Source organism: Micropterus salmoides, unplaced genomic scaffold, assembly GCF_014851395.1.
Source record: "Micropterus salmoides isolate LMB-PRFRI ecotype aquatic unplaced genomic scaffold, ASM1485139v1 Ms_hic_scaffold_86, whole genome shotgun sequence".
In the NCBI taxonomy this organism is placed as follows: Eukaryota; Metazoa; Chordata; class Actinopteri; order Centrarchiformes; family Centrarchidae; genus Micropterus; species Micropterus salmoides.
In genome coordinates this window covers 1,733-24,893 of record NW_024044637.1, presented here as the reverse complement: position 1 = coordinate 24,893, position 23,161 = coordinate 1,733, and the positions used below count along the sequence as shown (strand labels likewise).

Sequence of the window (23,161 nt, the reverse complement as noted above, 5' to 3'; positions counted from 1 at the left end):
CAAAAAACAATGATAATCTATTGACTGGAAAAGGAAAGGAAATGTACTTTATTGTCACATACACATACTTGTTGCAAAATTCATTCTCTGCATTAAACCCATCCCTCAAGGGAGCAGTGGCAGCTGTGTGCAGCGCCCGGGGACCGACAGATCTTTATCAGTGTCACTAACTGACTGGCTGGTACACTTTGAGCATTCACTAGTCATTGGCTGGTGGATAAAGAACTTAATTTGACACCCTTTTGGTAGCGACATTATTTGAAACCTGTGGCTGCCTGGAAGGTGGAAAAACACATATAAAAATAATAAATAAATAAAAATAGCAGATTGTGGTCACTGGGGTCAATCAAAAATTTGGTTCTTTAGTTTCTCTAGCCTCTGAAGCGTATAATAAGCTCTAATTTGACTTAAAGACAAACAGAAGCATTTAGGCTTCCTTACTACTTTCACTCATATTAGTCCTACCCCTCCTCATCATCTGCATCACCCCCTCCCAAACTCATTTCCTGCCTTCTGTTACACTGACCTCAAAAACAAAAAAGAATTGTGGATGTGCTCTCCATCAATCCAAAATGATCAAATATGCTCAGTTCCGTCCAGCGTAAACCGACTGGCCGTGTTGGATAGAAAGGCCTCGGAGCTCAAAGCCTCACCCATATTTGTTGAGATGAGGGGGAACAGTGTGGTCCTTTGTGGCCCCGTGTATATTTATGAATGGCTGAGCCTTGGGGCGAAGTCTCAGAACAATGCTGCTACACTGAAGGACTGATTTTCATATGGGAGGGGGGATGGTGATGGTGATGGTGGTGGCGGCAGAGGTGGTGTTGGGGAGGGCAGTTTATTCTCCACCGTTGGGGCTTGGTACAGAGAGTGGCGAGAGATCTTGCTGGCAACGGGCTGGTGTGACGCTTTGCATGTGAGTGTCAGAGGGAAGGGCTGCTGTAACTGCTCATACCGGAGCTGCTGAACGCTCGGGGTCGGCCACGGTCACCTACACAGGTGAGCGGCAGCACTTTTTTCCAGTTAGTTTTTTTAAATGCTTTTGGAATTGGAATTTTTTAGCAAGAAAGAAGCATGGGGATGTCTATTTGTGCAGATGGGAGAGGATAAAAGGAGGAACGTATCTTACTGGAAACCATTGATGATAACCAATAACTTGTAATCATGTGCTGTGGATTCCCTACACAACTGAACAGCAACAGGGGGTGTTTATGATATCTATCTATCTATCTATCTATCTATCTATCTATCTATCTACTATCTATCTATCTATCTATCTATCTATCTATCTATCTATCTATCTATCTATCTATCTATCTATCTATCTATCTATCTATCTATCTATCTATCTATCTATCTATCTATCTATCTATCTATCTATCTATCTATCTATCTATCTATCATTCTTAAAGGTCAGACACCTACAGTCAGGGTGAGTGTGGCTTGTTTGCGTGATTGTTCATAAATGCGATGATGAATAAGCGAGCGAAAGATTGAGTTGGATGAGTCACAAGTTAGACTGAGTTAGGTAATGAGTAAGAGTGTGTGTGTGTGTGTGTGTACCCTAACGAATGCGTGCATGAGTTAACCATGCAGTCAGTGTCAGCGGGGGCTGCTAAAAGCCCAGCCAATTATTACTGGACAGATTTCGCTGCCTGTGCCATTAGCAGTGAGCTGTTCTTGTAATTGACAGAGTGTATTACCACATCCAAACAGTCATCTGATGCCAGGTAGAAGAGGCTCCGATTGCACAGCCAACCAAAACAGTTATTAAGTGATTAAGTAATTAACCAGTAGGCTAGTCTGCATTATTTGAATAAAAGACAGAAAGTTTTCTTTAATGACTCTGTCAGAAGCCTGTCCTATACTGCTTTTGCAAATAGAAGGTTTATAGAGACAAAGGTGGGAAAATATGTGTTCTCTATGGTGTCTTGCAGTTTTGTGTAAGTGTGAGTGGTGGTGAGGCATTTTAACTCTTAATTATGGCTCGATTGGTGAATTTTGAACTAGATCAAAGTGCCAAAAAGCACAATTCCTCCAGGTTAGGCAAAATCACATCAGCGGGACACATTTGAGTTTCAGATTTTCACCTTTTGCCTTAACTTTTTGATTTTGAGCTTTTCATTTTAATGTGTTGAGTTTTTGTAGTATAACACTAGATACATCTCAAGTTGCATCATTCCTGTAGATAATATAAGAATGCCTATGCCTCCCATCAGGCTAAGCATTATTTTCAGTGCAAAGATGTGTCATCCTTCCAAATTTAACTGAAATCAGACCAGTGATGGAAGGACAGAGGCTGGCCGATTTATACTCACTTTCCCTCACTGATTTGGGACAGTGAGTCAAGTGGAGCATTGGGAGAGGGCCACACTTTATTTGTCTGTGTGGCTGAACAGGTGACGGCTCTGTTTGTCGCCCCCTTTTCTTCAGAGCGGAAGGGAGAGCGCTGTAAAGAAAGAGGAGGCCTGTGGCTCGCCATCTGCCCACTGGTCTGGGGATTGCCAGAGTCATTGGGTTTGCCAGGTAGAAAAGATGGAAATAAGCTATTGGTCCTGCTGATCTCTTGTTATGTTGGTGAGCTACCAACTGTCATGCTCACTTCATGTGCTCGTGGTGAAATACCCCTAAAATGTGATCTATCTCTGCAGGTCTTATCTTTAAGTAGAAAAAAAATGCATGCTGATTTGAAGTTTAAGCCAAACAGCAATGAGTGTGAAATGGAAAATGCACAGTGTGGCATTAGTACAAACTTGTTGGCAAGGAGTGTCACCCAAGCAAATACCAAAACACTTCTGACATCCTTAAGTCATAGCTTATTTGAAATTCCTCAGATAATCAAAGACAACAAACTTAATTATCACAGCAGCAGAAGTAAATACAAAAACAGATGCGTAGTATAGATAAAAGTACCCTAAAACAAAATACTACAGACATTATGGGCAAGATAAAGAGGTACTTTATGCAAATTACATACACTTAAAATATCTACTGCAAGAGGCAAGCAGCTATGCTTTTATTTTCTTTGATGACCTAAAAGTCCAGTCTGAATCTTGTATTTATGCCAGTACACTCTGCTGTACCTTGGACAGACTGTGTGACTGGATATTGGCATGTCTCCGTGTTTATGTTTGCATCTCTATGAGTGTGTGTGCGGTGCGCTGTGCTCATCGCCGCTCAATGCTCCATGTGTGGGAGGGAGAGCAGTCATGTTTTAAGACCATCTGCTCCTCTGAGTATTTTAGTGGGGGCCTTAGCTTGTGGTGTACTAACACACGTCACAGGCAAACAGAAAAGCGCAAGCTGTGAGCGGGCCTGTTCCGGAAAGATTCCTCCAGTTTCTCCGTTGCACAATGGGCAGTGTGTGTTATGCATACAAGGTTCTGATTCTCTTTTTTCCCCTGTGCAAGAGCCACTGCAATGCTCTTGTACACGGGCCTTAGACAATAATCACAATGAAAATGTTCTTCTTGGCACAGTTGATTGTTTGTGTGAGTGTAAAGGTTTGTGTAAGTAATTTCAATAATGTAAAATGACTCATAAAAGGTGTTGTGGCCTGATTTAGCAGAGATGATTGTTCAGATAGCATCTGTATCCCTGAAGCGTGATGTGGAATAAGTAATTATGTTGACATCTTAGATTTTAGAAGAGGATGTGCTGCACATGGCAGCAACAAGACCAGACTAAGAGTAACTGAATAATACTGATTTAGATTACATATATTCAGGCCTAGACTTTGTCTTTTGGCTTATACAACATGCTAATTATTACTGGGTTTTTTTTGTTTGTCTTTTTAGCTTATTCCTTCGTGATAAAAGAACATAAGAAGTAACAAGTATGACATGATTCTCTTTGTGCTCTCTCTGTCTGCTCGCACATTCAGTGTACACATACCCTATATACAATGACCACAGTCCCAGCAGGACAATGGAGCAGGCTGAGCTTATGAACAACACAGAGGGGATGCAGAGGAAGGTCACATAGCTGCACACCCCACACTGAGGAGTGTGTTGGCATGCTTTACGCTGCATGCATGTGTAGGGGGGTTATGGCATGCCACGTATTCGTTTGTATACGGCTCCAGAGCGTCAATGCAGCATTCTCCTCTTCAGCTCTTCTCCAGACTGTTTACTGAGGGATTCCCTTGAGGTTATCCATGGCTCAGTAGATGCCATCACTTGGCTGGTGGCCTAACGGCTTTTGGACACAGTGACTCACCCTACGTGTAACAATGAGAGCGGAAAACAATTTGCCTTTGTAACTTTTATATGTAAACTAGTTGGACCTCTGAGTGGATCCATGCTTGTGCACTCCGCCTACAAACATTCCTCAGCAGGAATAATATTACATCTGCATTCAGTTGAAAAGATCAATGATTATGCCCTGAAGCCTTCTTTTATTTCTGTAGTTCAAATTAATCCAGCCATGGCTTCTGATTAAGACACTTTGTCGAGTTTAATTGTGTGTTTTAAATAAATGAACATTTCTAAGATCAAAATCTATATCAAACTAATGTAAATCTGTAATTTTACATTACCATGTTCATCTCACAAGTTCCTGTGTTCCTCCTACTCTCCGTATGTTCAAACACACATTACTCAAAGTGATAGTGAGTCATCATTCCTTCACCATGCAGCGTTTGCCCTTGTGTCCAGGGCAATATTAGAATGAAAAAGTTCTGCAAATGTCAACATGTTTTGCTTTGACCTCAGAAGAAAGTATGATCAAGGCCCAAAGTTCAAGGCACTGAGACACATGGAAATGGTGCAACAGAACAAAGGAATGCTAGTGGGCCAAAGAACAGCTCCAGAAATGCCTGGATGCATATTCAGAGCTGCCCACGACACATGTTAACCAGTGCTCACACAGACTACCTCTCTTCCCCTTCCCCTTGTCTTTCTCACATCTCTCTTTATCTCCCTTTTTGTTCATTTCCCATAGAATCTGACATCTAGGATTCAGAACAAGACGACCAAGGGAGAAGATAAACAAATTGAGGAAGAAGAAGAAGAAAAAGAAGTCAGGACTAAAAGGGAGCAGGAGCCTGGTGCTGAGGCTGGTATGAGGCAAGTGTTTTCTGTGCGGGTCGCGTGTTTGTGCAAGTGTGCACACGTATGCTGTGTGCTCTGTGCCAGCCGTTTGTCTGCCCCATCAATGAAGTCGTTGTTGTTGAGGTTGGTGGTGTCAGTGGCCCTGCCTGGCTGCTTTGCTCTATTCTCTCCTGCCGTTGCTGATGCGCGGCCTCTCTGCCTGGACACACTCGCCCAGCTCTTGGTCTTTTGTTGCAGTGCAGATGGTGGAGCTTGACGCAACATTAGAGAAAAATTAGGGTTGTCACAGCCAACAGTGTGGCATTATGGGCCAAGACGTCTTGAAATGTGACCCCTTTAAGAGATGTTTATTTCAAAGCGGCTCTAATCAGTATTTCTGAAATTACAGTGTGAAAGCAAAGAAACTCGTAAAGATGAACCTAGAGAGAATTGTCATTTGATCTGCAGCTCCCCTGGGCTTTACAGATCTTTATATCGAGTTTTAGCTCATTGTTTAGCTGTCTGACCAGAATCTTAACTGTTTCATTTTACTCTCAGCGCTAGTAGTAGAAGGTAGCTATTAGCCAACTGTAAGCTTTAAGTGCTAAAATATCTGTAAAACTATGTCTGTGACAAATCCATGGCCTCTCGCAATGTCGAGCCAACAGAATTTTTCACTTCACTCCATCGACAAGGCTAATATTGGTCATGGATTCCCTTGGGGATGTTGTGATGTGTTAATCATGAAGCTCTAAAACACAATCCACTCTTAGGCCTGCCATCTGCACACACAGGCTGCTGCAGCATGAGGCTAAATCCTCCGCTTCTACTTCTGGATGAATTCATTCTACATCCGTTGCACTACGACAGTAATCATGATAATAGCATACATTTTATTTATATAGCATTTAAGCAGTTACACATTTCTTTAAAAATGCGAAAATAAAAACCCATTTGTATGTTGAAAATATAAACTAAACACTCAAAAATGATTGATAAACAATTGCATTAGTATATGTAGATGAATTGCAATAGTTCCTGGTATTGCATTACTGCTACCTGCCTCAGACGGCAGAGTGAAATCTGTAGAACATCTAACGTGTAAATGAACAACCTTGACTGTTACAATGTGAGCAGGCAAAGCCGAGTCAGTGGATAAAAGTAATAATGACACGTATGTGTGTTATCTATTGAGCATTGAAACAAGTTCTCAGAATAGTGTTTAATTTGACCGGGGAGGTAAAGATTGTTCCAGATTCTTATTATTATCATTATTGGCCTGAATGTATTGAAAAAATTCTACATATATTGGCACTTATCAAACATGGTGTAAAGATTGTTTTTCATTTCAGTGTGACTCAATTCGCAGTGCTATGCATGCATGTTGTCTCTATGTTTGTTGTTTTACACCTTATGTAACAAAAGAAAGTCTGTGATGACCATGTAAACCTTTTTTGATGAAGCAGCATCATACAGCCAGAATACTGTGTCTGCTGACTTGAATTTGACAACAGTCCGATACTCGGCTGCTGTATGTGATTGTTTTCATCACACAAATAGGACGAATGTACTTTCTAGTAAAATTAAATTAATTGTGATACCTGTTGAAGATAAGGAAAATTCTTATTTATTTATTATTATTAAAGGACAGAGGTATCATAGTGCCTCAACATGAAATGACTCATTTTAACATAATTCATCAACAAGTATTGTTGAATCCTGGCCATTAATCATATTTATGGTTAGTGTTTTATGGCAGCTGAAGGCAGCAAGATATACTAGCTTGAATGACAATAGACAAGTTTACAATAAAAATCGATGCTCATGTATTTCGATCCAAAACAGAGACCTGATGTTCCTGACTATAAGCAGAGAGAGAGAAAAGAAGGGCACAAATGGACACAATTTTTAGTTTTCTCAATTAAAAAAGATATCAAGCAAGAATGAATGTGATATGAATGTACATGTATCTCATATCGTATTTCATGTTACCCTGACACAAACCTAGGATAGTATAAACTAGCTCATACATCAAAGTATTACTATATATCTTTTGGTAAGAGATTGAAAACAAAACCTCATGGTGGAAAGCATGAGGTTAACAAATGCCACTGCATTGTCATTGATACAGTGAGTTATCCCTCCTTCCTTACCTTCTAGTACAGCACAGATAGTGTCAGTAATCTGCTGATGACATGATGTGTGGTGACTGGAGTTTGGCGTCATGTCAGAGCTCAGCCAACACTGAGTGTCATTCATTTGATGGGCTTACGTATGGTCACCATAATGAGTGACTCTGAGGGGCTGCAAGCAGGTGCTGACTGACACTGAGTTTGTGTGACTTACTATATATGGCTCTGTTCGAGTAAGGGGAGTAAGTCAGTGATGTCATTGCCTGATGATACTGATGTCACTAGTATTTTTTTTCTTCACAGAGAAGAAGGCTGTCAGCTGTCTGGGTGTGAGTGAACACCCTCTAGTGGAGGTGCTGACAAGCTGTACTGCAGAGCGTCTGTCTGTTTCTCACCATCATCATTTCAAGGTAATGCCTTAGTCATCAACAAGTCACTGCACATATTTTTATAAAGAAGATACTAACCAGTTATTTTTTTTTTTTCTACAGAATGCACATATCTCACATAGCTCCCCCTAAATATGGATTGAACCATTAATCACTTGGCTTTGACAAAAAACATGTTCCATTTTCTCAGTTTTTCAGTTTTCAATGAGAATTAAGTCATTTTAATCTTCCTCACCTCTCCACCCACTTAGAAAATGGGCATATATTAATTAACACAAACATACACCAAATTTATTTTGAACTCAAGTTCAAAATACAAATAAGGTAAATATACTTAAAGATACTGCAATACATTCAACACCTTTCATATATTTTGAAATGGGTTCAAATTGCCAACTTATGCTGTGAATAGTAACTATCATATGTAATTCCTGTCTCCTACCCTGATGAGAGGGATTTTAATTTGTTCATCTATAACAAACGAACATATTTGATGTCATTTTGTTAATTTGGATTTGGAACATAAAATATTTCTGTCACTTGATCCAGTTATTACGTATATTCTGTGATCCACAATGTGCTGTTCTGTTTTGTAATTGAATATTGGGTGAAAAACACCTTATATATATCATATAATATCTAATTTCATTGTCTTTTTCTTTTAATGTAACAACAACCATCATACCCTACCTGTTGTTAGGGTTATTGCTAGGAGAAAACAAGTGCATCATGGTGTTTTTGTGGATAAATATGTCTTTGACTCATGAATCCAGTGTTATATCAGCTTTGTTTAATCTGGACCTTGAAATTAGCTATTGTGCTTAGTTGAATACAGGTATGTCTGTGATGAGTTATGAAAACATGAAATTGAAATTGCTTCTTTGCTATTGCAAAGAATATTTCATTTTGCAGAGGAACCTCTACTACTTTGGTGATCAGGGATTCAGTAAAAAGACTAGATTTTCCTCTTTGTGTTGAGCAACCTTTGAGATGTCTGAACAAGTTTAAACTAATAAATATATAGTCATAAAAGTTCAAAATAGCTTTGTTTTTCTCTGTGTTTTGTGATGGAGATTTGGCTACAATGCCATAGTCAAAACTAAGATACTAAACTATTAAATCTCAGAAACATTTTTTGTATTAGTGTGATTCTTACAGGTAGATGCAGTGCCTGTGTCACACAGCAGCACCAATGCTCCAAGACATTTCAGGATTTATTTTACCTCTTCATAATGCATATGCTGTAACTGACATGATGTTATGTCTTCCAGTGGTCTATGGTCCAGTGTTGAGCAGAGACCATGTGGTGTTTGGAGCTGCTTTTACCACTACTGTTGATCATCAATGGTAATAAATTCCTTTTTGATGGTAGACACAGTAGACATATTTTTCCATTGTAACTCGCACTCATCACTATGCATGCAGTGATCTTACGCCTTTGGAGAAGATTTCTGTAATTATATTTCACTGAATGTCTGTTTTTGATATTCTCTCAGATGCCAGTTGCCAGTGGAACGTTTGGGTACCTCGGGATATTTCGGCCATGACAAACTCCTGTGTGGTCATCCCGTGCACCTTCATGTATCCATCTGCTGTCAGGCCATACAGAGGCATTCACGGTATCTGGTACTTCGGTCAGCCGTACCCTCAACTCTTCCCTCCTGTTGTTTTCAAAACACGCACAGACATTGTGCACGAGAGCTACAAGGGCCGCACCAAGCTGCTGGGTGACTTGCACCAGAGGAACTGCACTCTGCTCATCAACAACATCGGCACAGAGCACTCAGGGAGATACTACTTTCGTGCTGACCTTGGTGGAGCCAACATGTATACCTTCCCAGATTACGCTGAGCTCAAAGTTTTGGGTAAGTTACTGATTAGAGTGGAATATGCTTTAAACTGAAATCAGTAAACCTGAAATATGAAATTAGCTTATCGCTAATAATAAATTAACAATTTAATGTAATAATTAACCTTTATTCACGTCAACACAAAGACTAAAAAATATTCATTAGACCAAGTAAGCAACAATCACAATGTTTTTATCCATCAACAACATCAATATTTAATGGCCAAATCTGTTAACCTGTGTATTAAAATTCAACCTTATTTTTAGAGGAATATAACAGAAGAAAGTAATAAATGTCGTGTAAACAAGAAAGTAAATTTCAATTCATATGATGTACTGTATGGCAAGCTTGCTATTTATTTTAAATAAAGACATTTTGAAGAACTTTTAATCTTGCCTTTGCCTTTACAGATACAACACAACAGATAGGAAAATGCACAATAAATAAAAATTGAATAGAAAAGTACAAACTATTAAAGAAATCAAAAGATAAGAATAGGCGTACAGGACAGATTATATACAGAAATGTAGTTTAGTTAATGTAGGCTATAAAAATAGGGCTGTGGATATACAGTACTGGTAAACATACAGTGTGAATAAGAAATAGACAGACTACTGGAAAACTCGACTGTGATAAGTGATACAGAAACAACAAACAGTGGGACATTATGTCATTGCTGTGTTATAGAGTCTGAATGCCGTTGGAATGAAGGCCCTGCAGTAGCACTCCTTCTTGCACCGTGGGTGCATCAGTCTGTTGCTGAAGGAGCTACTCAGGGACCTCACAGTCTCATGCAGGGGGTGAGAGGTGTTGTCCATGATTGACGTCAGCTTGGCTAACATCCTCCTCTCACCCACCTCTTCTATGGTGTCTAGATGGCAGTCCAGGACAGAATTAGACCTCTTAATCAGTTTATTTAGTATTTTTCTGTCCCTCTCTGTGCTTCCGGCTCCCCAACAGACTACTGCATAGAAGACGGCAGATACCACCACAGTGTCATAGAATGATATTAACAGTGTCCTGCACACATCAAAGGACGTCAGTCTCCTCAGCAGATGAAGACGACTTATTGATTGATACAGTACCTTTGCTCTAGTTGTCTGTTTAAGTTTGCTGCATCTCTGCATGAAGATAAAAATGCTGCTTTACAAATAAAAGTACTGTTATTATATTTCGTTAAAGAAAGCGAATAATTTGTTTTCCTGTCCACTAGATCAACCCAACATTGATGTCCCTGAGGAGATTGTCAGCGATGAGGATTTGGAGCTGACATGCTACGCTCCAGACAACTGCCCAGACATGACTCCAGAGATCCAGTGGATGTACACCGACTACCTGCCCGACCCCGAATTCAGCTCTGACTACCTGGAGGAGAGCAACACAGCTGTACTCTCCAGCACCCTCACCTTCACACCCAGACCCATGCACAACGGGCAGCTCTTGGGCTGCAGGGTGTACTACCCCAACACCACACTGGTCTATGAGAGGGTCATCTCTCTAGATGTCAAGTGTAAGTTAAAAACGCACACCCCTGTAAGGACAAAAATATATCTATAATCTCAAAGGGGCTGTTGTGTCTGACATGCGATCAGGTCTCAACAGCAATTATGAATTCCTATTAAGCAAATTTCTGTCTTGAGTGGCCTCCAGGCAATGACTCAGAGGTGGCCCAAACATATCCACTTTAGAGTTTGTGTCATGCACAGAAACACAAAAAAAGTCTTCAGTGTTTCCAAATTTAAGTTTTAACAATCGTGGAGCTAACACTAAAGCTAGCTTTCAGCTGACAGCCATTCCTCCACATCCAGCAAAACACAAAAAGACCAGACAAAAACATGGCAGTCAACAATGAATTTAGCCTTGCTAATGGCTCTGTAAGGCAGTAAACTAAACGCTAAAATCAGCATGCATGGTGCACGATAACCTTGCAATGTTTTAGAATGCTAACAATCATAAATTGGCTGATTGGAATATCATCAGTATTGTAGGTATTTGATCAAAGTATTTTTTAAGATACCGTCATTGTAGACAGATAAGTCTAGGGACATTATATTCTCCTTCTTACTTTCCCTCCCAGACGCTCCACGCTCTGTGTGGGTGAACGTGTCCTCAGAGGTGATGGAGGGCAGCTCTGTGGTTCTGCACTGCGAGGTGGACAGTAACCCTCCTCCCAGAATCTCCTGGATGTTCGGAGACCAGGAGCTTCTATGGGACACGGCGTCCAATGTCACCCTCTCCCTGGACGATGTGACGCCTGTACAGGAGGGAGTCTACACCTGCATTGGGGACAATGGCTATGGCCTCATGAACACTTCATTGTACCTGGCTGTCAAGTGTAAGTCTCTGAGATACATATTGTACATACTGTATTTAGTTAGTTATAGGGAATTGGGACACAGCAAGCTACATTGGGTTAGCATTTGGTAGTTTTAAATACTTGCCCATGTTGAACTTGCAATGTGGCTCCTAAAGTTTATAGCTTGCGTCTGGTCAAAACATGGCAGCTGATTCACAACAGGTACAATGGATTACAACATGGAACACACATAAAGCCCTCAAAACACTATTCTGGGGACAATACAGTAAAGAAGTGCAATATTGCGGAAAAAACAGATCTGTGGCCTAAATCCATACAACATACTAATCATAAATATCATCAAATATAATCAATGTTATTTTTTTTTTGTACAAACACCAAGTGACACACGACACAACAAGACTGTGAACTTAGAATGCCACTGCCTTTTAAACTTCACAACAAATAAAATATTTATGAAGATGTAATGTTTTCTGATATCTCCCTGAAGCTGTATAACCTTAATCCACTTTTTTTTGTTGCAGCTGTTATTTTTGTATTTCTTTGTGAGACAATAGTGTTGATCAATACCACATTAGAAAATTAAGTGGATTTAGTATAGGCCTTCATGCTGACATCTTTATTATTTATGTATACTTTTATTTTTTCCTGAGTGAACGCACCACATAATCAAAATCTGCTGCTGATCATTTATATGTAGTATAACTGGGATACAAACCATGAGTGCTTGACCTTCCTCTTGAACGGTTCAAAATATGAGCGGGTTGTAGGAGTTGTGTGTTTTGAGAGCCAGAAACCTCTGCCCAAAGTAATCATTGAACATTTGCATTTATTAAATTTTATTAAGACAGAGAATCTCATTCTGATTTTCAACTCCCCTCGGATTTATGGAGCTTTATAAGGAGTTTCAGCTCATTGTTTGGCTATTCGGCTCTCAACTGTTTTGATTCACTCTCACCGGTCTCATAGCTGGTAGTTTTGAGCAAAATGGCGTCGAAAAGCCCACTGTACACTACCTACTCAGCTCCAAACAGCAGACAGATACGGTTAGAGACTAGCTGGTGAACACAGTTGAGCATTCAGCAGCCAGTTATTTCTATCAGGAGATCGAAAAAGGGGTTAAAATAGAGAATATTGGACTTACATTTGCCAGATGGCTAGAAACATGACTCCAAATGAATGATAATGTTTCTTTGTAACTGCTGGTGATGACATGTCAGTGTTCACAGCTTGTTTCCGCTGCCCCCAAGAGGCCAAAAATATCTGGTCTTACAGAATTCACTAAATGTCCCTTTAAATTAAGTTAAATTAACACTTACTGAGTGAATTATGAAAAACATTTCAAAATCTGAATAAGAAAAACAACTCTACATTGTTGCAGACCCTCCCCGTGAGCCCGTGGTAAACGACTCTGTGACGGTACAGGAGGGAACCTCGCTGGCCCTGCACTGTAGTACCCAGGGCAGCCCAGCCCCAACCCTCACCTGGCTGAAGGACGGGGAGCTGGTGGGCACCATCACTGCCGACGAGCTGTCAGTGCTGGAGATCTTAGAGATCACTCCACAGGGAGACGGACAGTACCGCTGCCTGGCCGAGAATGAGCACGGAAGAGCCAGCAGCTCCCTCAACATCACTGTTGAGTGTGAGTGCTTCAATGTGCTGCATTTCACCCAACAGTAGTGTAAAAAAGTAGGACATGACCAATGACCTGAACCAGCACCTCTAAAGATGCTGTTACAACTTTGTGAACTACAATATTCTCATTCTAATAGTCATTGAGTAAATAAGCTTCTTTACCAATTCTTCACAAACACTTGTCCACAAAAATATACATGAGAAAAAACTATGTTTCATATTCACATGTATTTATATTCAGCATTGTAGCTCTTTACTTTGCTGCCTCGTTCAATAGATGCCCCAGTCCTTCTGGAGGAGTCAAAGTGCACGGTGGTGAGGGAGGGTGTCCAGTGTGTCTGCATGGCCACAGGAAACCCTGAACCCACCATCGAGTTCTACCTGCCCGACCTGAACGTCACCATCAACGAAACAGACGGCCGGTTCAACTTCTACACGCACACAGACGGACACACCTCCACGGGTATGATCAAGCTGCGGGAGAAAGGCGAGCGGGTCGACAATGGCCCTGCTGTCAACGTCCACTGCAGCATCTACAATATGTACGGAAGAGAAAGTGTACACCTGGAGCTACAGCAGGAGAGTGAGTAGAGACTTACTGATTCTTGTAGTGAAGTTTGATTAAAAAAAACCTTAAGGCCGTTTTCGCACAACATTAGTATTACTAGGAGACATCATGTGATTTATGAATTACCCCCCATGTCTGTGTAATATAAGCAAAGTCTGTATTTCACTTGAATTTACTGACATTATCCCCCAGATATTATGTTAAGGCTGGCAAATACTGTCACCGAGCACAACTTTAGTACTAGAAAACAGACGGCTGTCTTGCTTGTGCACTATTTTGGAGAAATATTGATTAGAAAGCATTTGATCGCTACCTATAGGCCTAATGTTACTGTTAGTAGGCTACCACATAATAACAGTTGAGCCTGTTAAAAGATAGAAAAATGTTCCTTGTATGTCATCCATCTCATCATCTTTTGAGATTTTGCGCTTCTAATGGTTTTGAGTTTGCGTTTTCTGCGAATGGGTCTCCCTGCTGTGTAGCAAGATGAGCCTCCTGAATTTGCATCCGAAATACTGTCAATGCTTAAATTTTTAATTTCCAAAGCAGACTCCACTGGGAAAGGTAGGTAATTTGAGGTGGAATTTTTATAAATTACAGACATGGCAGATTTGGCACGTAACCATGTAAAAGGATTTTAAATGTAAATTTGCACGGGGTTAACATCGCAGACAGCCTCCACGATTAATACAAATTACTAGAGGTCCCCAGGTTGTACTAGTTCTGTGAAAATAGGGCTTATGTTGAACATTTTTCTTCAACAAATCCCACAAAAAGTAACAATAAATTGACACTACTTAGTGATAGTTGATATTGCTGGTGTTGTCTGTGTAACCAGAGCTTGATATATCATATTCCTTTGTGCTATAGACCACCATTGTCATTCAAAAACTATTAAAAGCACAGTGAGCCACATTGTTGCACTAGGTGACGTAGGTGGGGATGTTCCTTCATTACCATGAATGTGGGCACTGTAGTTTTGTAGTTGGTCCCATATATGCTGTACTGCTGATCAGCAGCAGAAATCATCCACATGAAATTTCCTCTTGTTTGAGTAATGTTTGCTAAAAACTATAGTGCCCAACTGTTGCCTAATGCCTTTAATTCTCTCATTTTCATAGAAGTACATGATGGACATTATAAACGGTTGTCCTGCTCTTGTCCCTCCTATGTATACTCGTTATTGGCCGAGAAAACTGCAGCTTTCCCTAAACTGATGCAATCACAATGGTTTTTTTTAAGTGAACATCCCTTTTTTGTAGACTACATAATGGAAGCCTAAGATGGTGTGTTCCTCTTCGTATGCTCTTATTGATGTCATGTTTTTTCTATGTGTTGTTCAATATGTTCATCAATAATTAAGTTTTATGCCCTCATTTTTGTTTCCAGAAAAGTACATGATGGCAGTTATAGTTGGCACCATTGGAGGAGTGGCGGTCATAGCTTTCATTATTGCAGCAGTGAGATATGTTGGCCACAATAACAAGAAGTGAGTATAAATGACAAACTAATAGAAAGGGCGGTGCGAGACAGAAGTAGTCATTTTCCTGACTAAGCATTTTCTGAAATCCAAGGAAACACTTAAGCCTAGTCATCCATTCTAAAACACATTGATGCACATTGTACGTGAGTGAATGTGGGATTGATGTGGACGTGAGAATCATTTCTCCAGAGCAATTTCAGTTTATTTGCTACGACAAGACCCTGTTGAAATCGTTGGAGATCCACATTGGCTGCCTTGTGGAGTGGGTTAGTAAGCTGGACTAACCATATATTTTGCAGGCACAATTCCCTGCTCTGACACTGCTTCTGTATCCTTGACCTGCTATGCTAAATGCAACCCAGGTAGTCTTCTTAACCAATGTGCTTTACTTTAGCCTCAAGGCATATTTGGACCCCCAAATTTGCAAGCTTTCTCTGGCAAATCACCCCTGAAGTGGGTGTGAGCTCAGCCACTAAACCCATAATTTAACCCCGTCACTCGCAGCCATAGTTGCCCTCCAGCATAACCTTACAGAGCTTGTTGTTTTAAAATGGATGCCCAGGCTTGGCGTGTCGCCCTGCGTTAGAGGCAGTCGAGACCGAGTCTGATTATGTGACTCCGTCCCCCAGAGAGAATGGCAACCCTAGGCAGGACGTGGTCCTGGAGAACCCAGCTTTGTACTACAGCGCAGTCAAGAAGGACAAACAAAATCTGAGGAAGAAAGTGGTGAGACATGCTGATGTCAATGATTATGATTATGATGGATGGGTTAGATGACCATTCTCAGATTGTTTGGGGTTATAGTTTTGTGTATTGCAACAAGTTGTAAATTATGAGACCCCATTTTGGCCTCTGAAAATAGAAGGAATCTCTCCCACGAGCAGTCCAGTAGCTCCAACCATGACCTTCCAAACACTGTTTTCTCTTGCTTTCATCGCTTCTCTGCGTTTTTCTGTCTGTTTTTCTCTCCCCTAACTCTTGCACAGCTTAAGACAGAGCTGTTGGGCTCAAAGTTTAACTCCATTCTAGAGGAGACTACGGTAAGGTTCCTAAAAAAATCCCCATTAAAAACACAAGCCTCAGTGACAGATACATCTCCTCGCATATCAGCTTCTGTGTTCTGTACACTGCCGTTTGTTTCCGAAACTGCCTTCTGCATGGCTGCGTCATTGCTAACACAAATTGCCAAACTAACAGGAAACATCTCCTTGTCAGTTGTCGACCAGTAACGACTAACATCTTTTCTTTATGGTGTCTGTCGGGCTCGTCTGTCATCTGAGGTGTCGCCGGCACCTTGCCAGTGATTTGTGCCGCTGATCGGTTCTTCTGTCTGCAGGGAGAAGACGGGGATTATCAACCTGTGGGCTCTATGGCAGGACTGGAGAGGCAAGAGTTGAATTACGCTGCTCTGGAGTTTATCGGGACCAGGTCCAGGGAGGGGGCCTCAGGGAGGGGGGATGATGGCAGCAACTACACGGAAATCAAAGCCAAATGAATCGCAATCCTTCCCTGATCCCTCGGCTATGCGAGACGCAGTGGCAGCCCCAACACATTTTCTGCCCCATAAACTGTCTAATTACTCTACTGGATTTCACCCTGCATATGATGACTCCTTGTCTCTCACTTCAGATTTGTCATATATAATGTACCACTCGATGCCAGTACAACCCCGTCATCCTGCCCTTCCTCCATGGGACCCCCTTTCACGCACCATCATTTTGGAAAACTGGTACTTTTTTGGGTCGGAACATGACCCACTGGACAATGTAAAATAAATTATTTAAATTTCTGGCCTCAGTTGTAGTACATGGGAAACATGCAGTGTTAACCACCAACGATCTTTTTGTTGCTTTCTCTATGTTCTTCCATGTTATTCTTGATGTTATTGTCAAACGACATACATCTGAGTGCTTGCATATGTCTCACTATTTGCTCTACATTTGCCTCTTTTAACTGTCACTGTGTCTGCTGCCAGCCGAAGCATCAGGGTAAGGAGTAACTGCGCTTTTTGTTCTCCTATATTTATGTGTCTATCAGCTGAGAGAAAAAACTCTCCTCTCTTTCCTTTGGTTAATTACATCCCAAAAAGATAACCGACTGAGGCGAGAGACGGAAACTTATCTCAGTGTCTTGTTTCCATATAATTGTATTTAATGTGTGCTGTGACTCGGTAGCCTCTCATAAAAAGTCACCATCCCTCATGAAATAATTGAAGAGGTTTTGTAAATTTGTCCAGTTCTGAAAAATGTCACAGCTTCTTTCCAGCATTTTCCAGTTAACTGTAGAATGTGTTTTTTGGGGGGAATTTCCTGCACTGTGGCCAATGCAAAATGTCTGTCTCATCTTCTACTTCTTGTTCCTAAAACATGGGTTCTAGCTCTCTGATTGATCTGGAAAAAGGAGACCTTAAGCACAACAGTGTTATCTCTCTAGACAATGTGTGTGTGAGTGTATGTGTGTGTTCAAATCGTGCTGAAAGATCATAGGACACTGATCACTGATCAGTGGGGGGTCTTTGGGAAGTCTGACCATCACTTCACTTGAGAAGTTGATGCTTTATTCTCACAGGGTTGCATCAGATGTTTGAATGACAGAAAGTGATGCTGAATAGCCAGTTGGTTGTGCTATTCAAAGACAGTTGATGAACCTGTGATGTAATATTAAAGCGCACTAATAGTCTAACTTGATAATGATTGTGTCAATATATATTAATAAGATGTATATTGATAGGGGAAGGGATGTCAGTATGTATAGTAAATACCCTGCATGACTGTTTTATCAGCAGGCACACATTTAAGTATTAAATTATGGATAAAAGCCAGTTTGAGAAGTTAAACAGTCTTGTCACACATCATCCATCAACACTTTTGACTGAACACTGTCTTAATATGAGTTAAGTAAATAGTACCGTCCTCTAACTAGTGTGCACTATAGCCAAAGTCAAATCAGAGGTTACGTTTACATGCAGGGAGTAACCTTATTATTGACTCTGATTGTAGTTGATTTAAAGTATAATACATCCTGTGTTAATCTGTCTTTTATATTAACCATTAATAGGGAACTCCAGCAATATAGTATTGCATGCCCATTAAACTGGGTGACTTACAAGAGACATCATTTAAAAATGAGTGGTCAAATTCAAAGCAGCACACACAGAGATGTCCTGACTTTCAGTAGTATGGGTCAAGTTCCAAACCCACTGTATCCTACAATACCCACAATGCGAGCAATATCATATTTTTGTTAGACCCTGGTAAAAGTCCATGTCAACTTCATGCTCCAGATTTAATTTGTTGCCAATAATAATGAAATTGCAGTCTCCACACTCAGGCAGAGATAACCCTGATGATATCATCAAGGGTTATTTTCTCAGACTTTGCAAACTTCTTCAGAGCCACGCTTTAGGAGAACATTAACTGTTTTAACAGGCTGAGGTGTACTGCCCATCACAAATACCTAACCTTTATGTCAGTAATTCAGAGTTCCCCTTTAATGTTTACAAAGACTCAACGCACCAATGAAGTCACTACTATGCTTTTTCCACTTCACTATTTTCACTTTGCATCATATCTTGCAGGTCATTCGCCTCGGTTTCTCTCAAAAGTGCTTAAAAATAACTCATAGACACACTGCAGCCGTAACTGACTGACATGGTCTGTCATTTTAAATAAGACAACCGGTTGTGTGATTGGTATTTTAAATCTGTCTACTTTCATTCAATTACATAGGCTATGTAGTGAAAATGCAAATATGATATTTACTATGTATTGTATGTGCGACTGTTTTAACAATGTCATGTCATGATAAATGATTTTGTTGTCTAAATGAATCATGCAAAACAATTACCTACTCCATTTTCTCTGCAAGAAGTGATTTCTAAAATACTGTGTGTTGAACATCAAATATGCAACTTAACATTGTTACATTGTGCTGATGTACAGATGTTGATTCAAGGCTCAAGTAGAAAGTAAAATTCTAGCTAGAGATACGCTGTAGCGGTATTTTGGCAGTCTCATTTAAAATGATGGATAAAGTTCATCAAGGCAGTGGTGTGTCCCCTGTGAGCTGTTTCTAATTGGTTTTACAATCAGTAGAAGTACAAAATACAGCAAAGGCCTCTGATTGATAACTGCTAACTCCATATGTAGGAAGACAGGCAGAAATGGCAATATGAAAACAAGAAAATTACACTATGAGGAGTACTTCAGTTTAAGATGTTCACATGAATCCAAATAAATCTCTCTCTGCCAAACCCCCGCCAAACCCCCAGATTGAATAAAGCATGTTAATGAAGCCTCAAGTTATCTCTGATACAGAGCTAAGAAAGATGATGAGGTGTGTAGGTTCATTTTTCTGATAACGAAAAATACCCATAATGCTGTGCAGGTCTGAGTGTGTAAACTACATATGAAAAAAGCGAGATCTTGCTCACCAGATGATCACCAGTGTTTGTGGTAATGTATACCAAAGTATGCATTGTTATGTTTACTTTACCTGCCGCCAAGTGACTCACTGTCACTATTTTAGTAGTTACATAACAGTTATTATTGGAACAGATGAGTTGCTGCATGTTCTTCATTGTTAAACTTCACATCATGTTTGAAGTATTAAAATTAAACATGTAGAGTGCAGACAAATAAGCCAACTGTATTAAATTTGAGTGAATGGTCAGAATTCCATTTTGATTAAAAAACAAAACAAAACCTAAGCAGGTCTAAAAAGTGATTTGGTACGTAAGACAAAAAGCTAGGTATGGGAGGTGAACATTATTTACACACCATCCAAAACAGGACAAAAATGCAGTTTTCTGAACACGCAACGAAAAGCTAGTGTCAACCAGCTATTTATTCTCACATTAGCCTTTTATTAAGACATTTTTCTGTTGAGTTTATGTTGGATATGCTGTCAAGCATTCTCAAATTGCCTGTATGCACAAAGTCAATAACTAGTTCTTTGAATGACTCAAGGGGTTATTTTTTATTTAATTGTTTTGAAAAAGCAGAAATATCAAATATGTCTAACCTAATCTTTGTCACAGTGCGTTGTAAAGCAAATGTGTAGTATGTCCTATACTTTGTCGAGATTTTTTTTCTACATGTATGATTGACACAGTAATTCAGATCAGGGTTTTTGCAATCTCTCTGAAAATTAGCACTGTTAGTTAATAACAGTAGGATTTCTGCAATGATGTCCTTTGCTTGCTCTTTTACTTTAAACAAGTCTTTCATGCCACAAGCAAATTCATCTGTCTTCAGTCCCACGCAAACATAAAAAAATCAACACAAAATGGAAACAGTTGATGATTGATATAAAACTGTGAACCATCTGTTTCTCATGCTGTCTCCTTTCTTTGTTTTTGAAAAGCAACATTACTATGATGAAACTTTGACGTGCTCATTTTACTTCTTGGTTAAACTTATTTGGTTAAACTGTACGTCCTCCTGAAGTGCAGTTTTACATGGTCCAACTAAAACATCAACCCTCACAAATTAGGCTTTGCTAAGTTTCATCTGGATTTATTGATGTTACATAGTTTATGGAGATTGGACATTTTATGGAGTGAAATAATTAATTGTTGTTTTTTGGTGAATAAAGGTAAGGATTAGAGGCTGACAAAAGAGTGGATTTTCACTCCTGTTCCATCCCATTCCCACAAAAATACTTCTGTCCGGTCCCAATCCCAGAAGAGTGACTCTCATCCAATCAAGTTCCCAATAATTTTTTTTTTTTTTAAATCAGAAAATAGCATTTATCTATATTTTACTACATATTTATCTTTAAAAAAAATTATTTATGATTCCCGTCATGCCTGCTTTACTTTTTTCCTGTCCTATTAGCTAATGTCAGCTATAAACAAGCTCATTACAATAACACCACGTCTCAAATGATCACCTTAGTATGTTGGTTTGGGACAGCTGTTAAAATTATTCTAAAGTCAAACTCTCACTTATTTGCATTGTTTGATAGTAGCACTTCGTGTGCTAGCTACTATTTTTGGAACGTTACATTTGTTATAATGGAAAAGCCAATACATAAACCTGCAGTGCGGAAGTTTTGTCTCCTCCTTCTGACAGTGAGAGTAATAACCATCGACAAGTGCTTGTGACATATAGGCTCTGCCATACTGAGTTGCTGCTGTCGCTCCCCCTTCTGCTCTGGCAAATCAATCATTGCTGGTTGGCATAAAAAACATCATTACCTGTGTGCCAGCATCGGCACAGTCACCAGATTTAAAAACAGTGGTATACATACCTGGTGGTGACAGGCTTAATTAGCATTGTGTGAAATCCTTTGACAAGAGCTTCGATGTAACAGATGTTCATTTAGGCCTATATGTAAAAGTCTCGCTCTCTAGCTTTAAGCAAGCTAACTAAGCAAACCGCCTGCACCTATCTGTCCAACAGCAAACAGGCTGTTAGGGAGGCTAGTTGTGTGAACCCCACTGCAAAACACAGAAACTGTGACGAGGGAGAGGTGCACAAAGAATTTATTGCTAGAGTCTTTGTGCCAGGGAAAACTGAGGCAAAGACTTGAACCAAAGTGCTGAATTGGGAAGATTTGGACTGATCCAGCGCAGATTCTGGGTGAGCAGGAATAGGGTAAAAACAGGAATCAGACCGGGACCAATGTGAAGCAGAATCTATGATCTTGCAGCGTGGTAGAATTAGAGCCCTGTCCATAAAAAGCAGAGGAAACACCTGCGCACCTAAACCCTCTCCTGCAATAAAGCACAACACAAACATTCAGACAGGAATTCCGCATTGCTCTTTATTCCCATCCTCTCTTTCAGTGTTTACCAGAGAGCCAACCCCAGATTTACTCTCGTTTTGAAAGGAGCTTTGTCTGCTTGTTGTTTTACCCAACTATATTTGTGTTTTTTCAGCAATGTGTCTGCAATTTCCATAGCTTCCTTTTGAACTCATACAACCTGGCACCCTCAGACTTTTTGAGAAAAATCTTACTCATTCTGCTTTTAAAGATTTACACATATTCTGGCAGCATTCAAATATATCATTACTGTGTTGTTGTTGTTGTTGTTTTTATCAGCACCTACCATTAGCTGACCAGTGACTGTTGGAATTAAACCTACATCGTGCCAATTACAAGGCTGTTTTAGCCATTTGAAGTGGCTTTAGGGATGGCAAGCTATTAGATTTCTATGAAAGTTGCCATGAATAACCATGAGGTATTCATGGTGCCCAGAGAATGAACCCTATTGACTTTGGTGATCACATTTCATGATTCATTCATTACATGAAAAGTCACCATGATTGTGATGAAAGCACAAGATAAAAGCAAGAAAACATTGAAAAGACTAAAATACACATTTATGATAAATATAAAATAAGTAAAATAGGATAAAATAAAGCCAGAGCCTCGGGGCCCTGACAGCAAACGCTCTGTCCCCTTTAGTTTTCAGTTGAGACTCTGGAACAGATAGCAGACCTCTGCCCGAGGATCTCAAGGTACGTGCTGATGCGTATGGGACTAAAAGGTCAGAAATATAACAAGGCGAGAGGCCATGAAGAGTTTTAAAAGTGATCAATAAAATTTTAAAGTCAATTCTCAAACACACTGGAGCCAGTGTAATGAAGCTAAAATAGGAGTAATGTGGTCATATTTCTTTGTTCTAAAAGCCTGGCAGCTGAGTTCTGGACAATCTGGAGTCGATTAGTAAATTTCTGGGTTAAACAAGTGAAAAGGCTGTTGCAATAATCCAGGCGTGATGAGATGAAGGCGTGTAAAATGGTCTCGGT

General features: G+C 40.1%; 1 protein-coding gene across 4 annotated transcripts; it reads left to right on the top strand.

Moving 5' to 3' along the window:
- The first annotated feature begins 7,463 nt into the window (after positions 1-7,463).
- LOC119894703 (myelin-associated glycoprotein-like) lies at positions 7,464-20,730 on the top strand. Of its 4 annotated transcripts, XM_038707353.1 has the most exons (11): positions 7,464-7,572; positions 8,823-8,898; positions 9,048-9,416; positions 10,615-10,911; positions 11,479-11,736; positions 13,100-13,360; positions 13,631-13,936; positions 15,311-15,410; positions 16,034-16,130; positions 16,391-16,444; positions 16,741-20,730. In XM_038707353.1, the coding sequence occupies exons 2-11, from the start codon at positions 8,853-8,855 to the stop codon at positions 16,897-16,899; spliced, it is 1,947 nt and encodes a 648-aa protein (XP_038563281.1). In that variant the 5' UTR covers positions 7,464-7,572; positions 8,823-8,852; the 3' UTR covers positions 16,900-20,730. The 4 variants fall into 4 exon arrangements, with proteins under 4 accessions (XP_038563281.1, XP_038563282.1, XP_038563284.1 ...); XM_038707354.1 differs by lacking the exon at positions 16,391-16,444; XM_038707356.1 differs by lacking the exon at positions 16,034-16,130 and having other exon boundaries at positions 16,741-16,882.
- Positions 20,731-23,161: the final 2,431 nt, after the last annotated feature.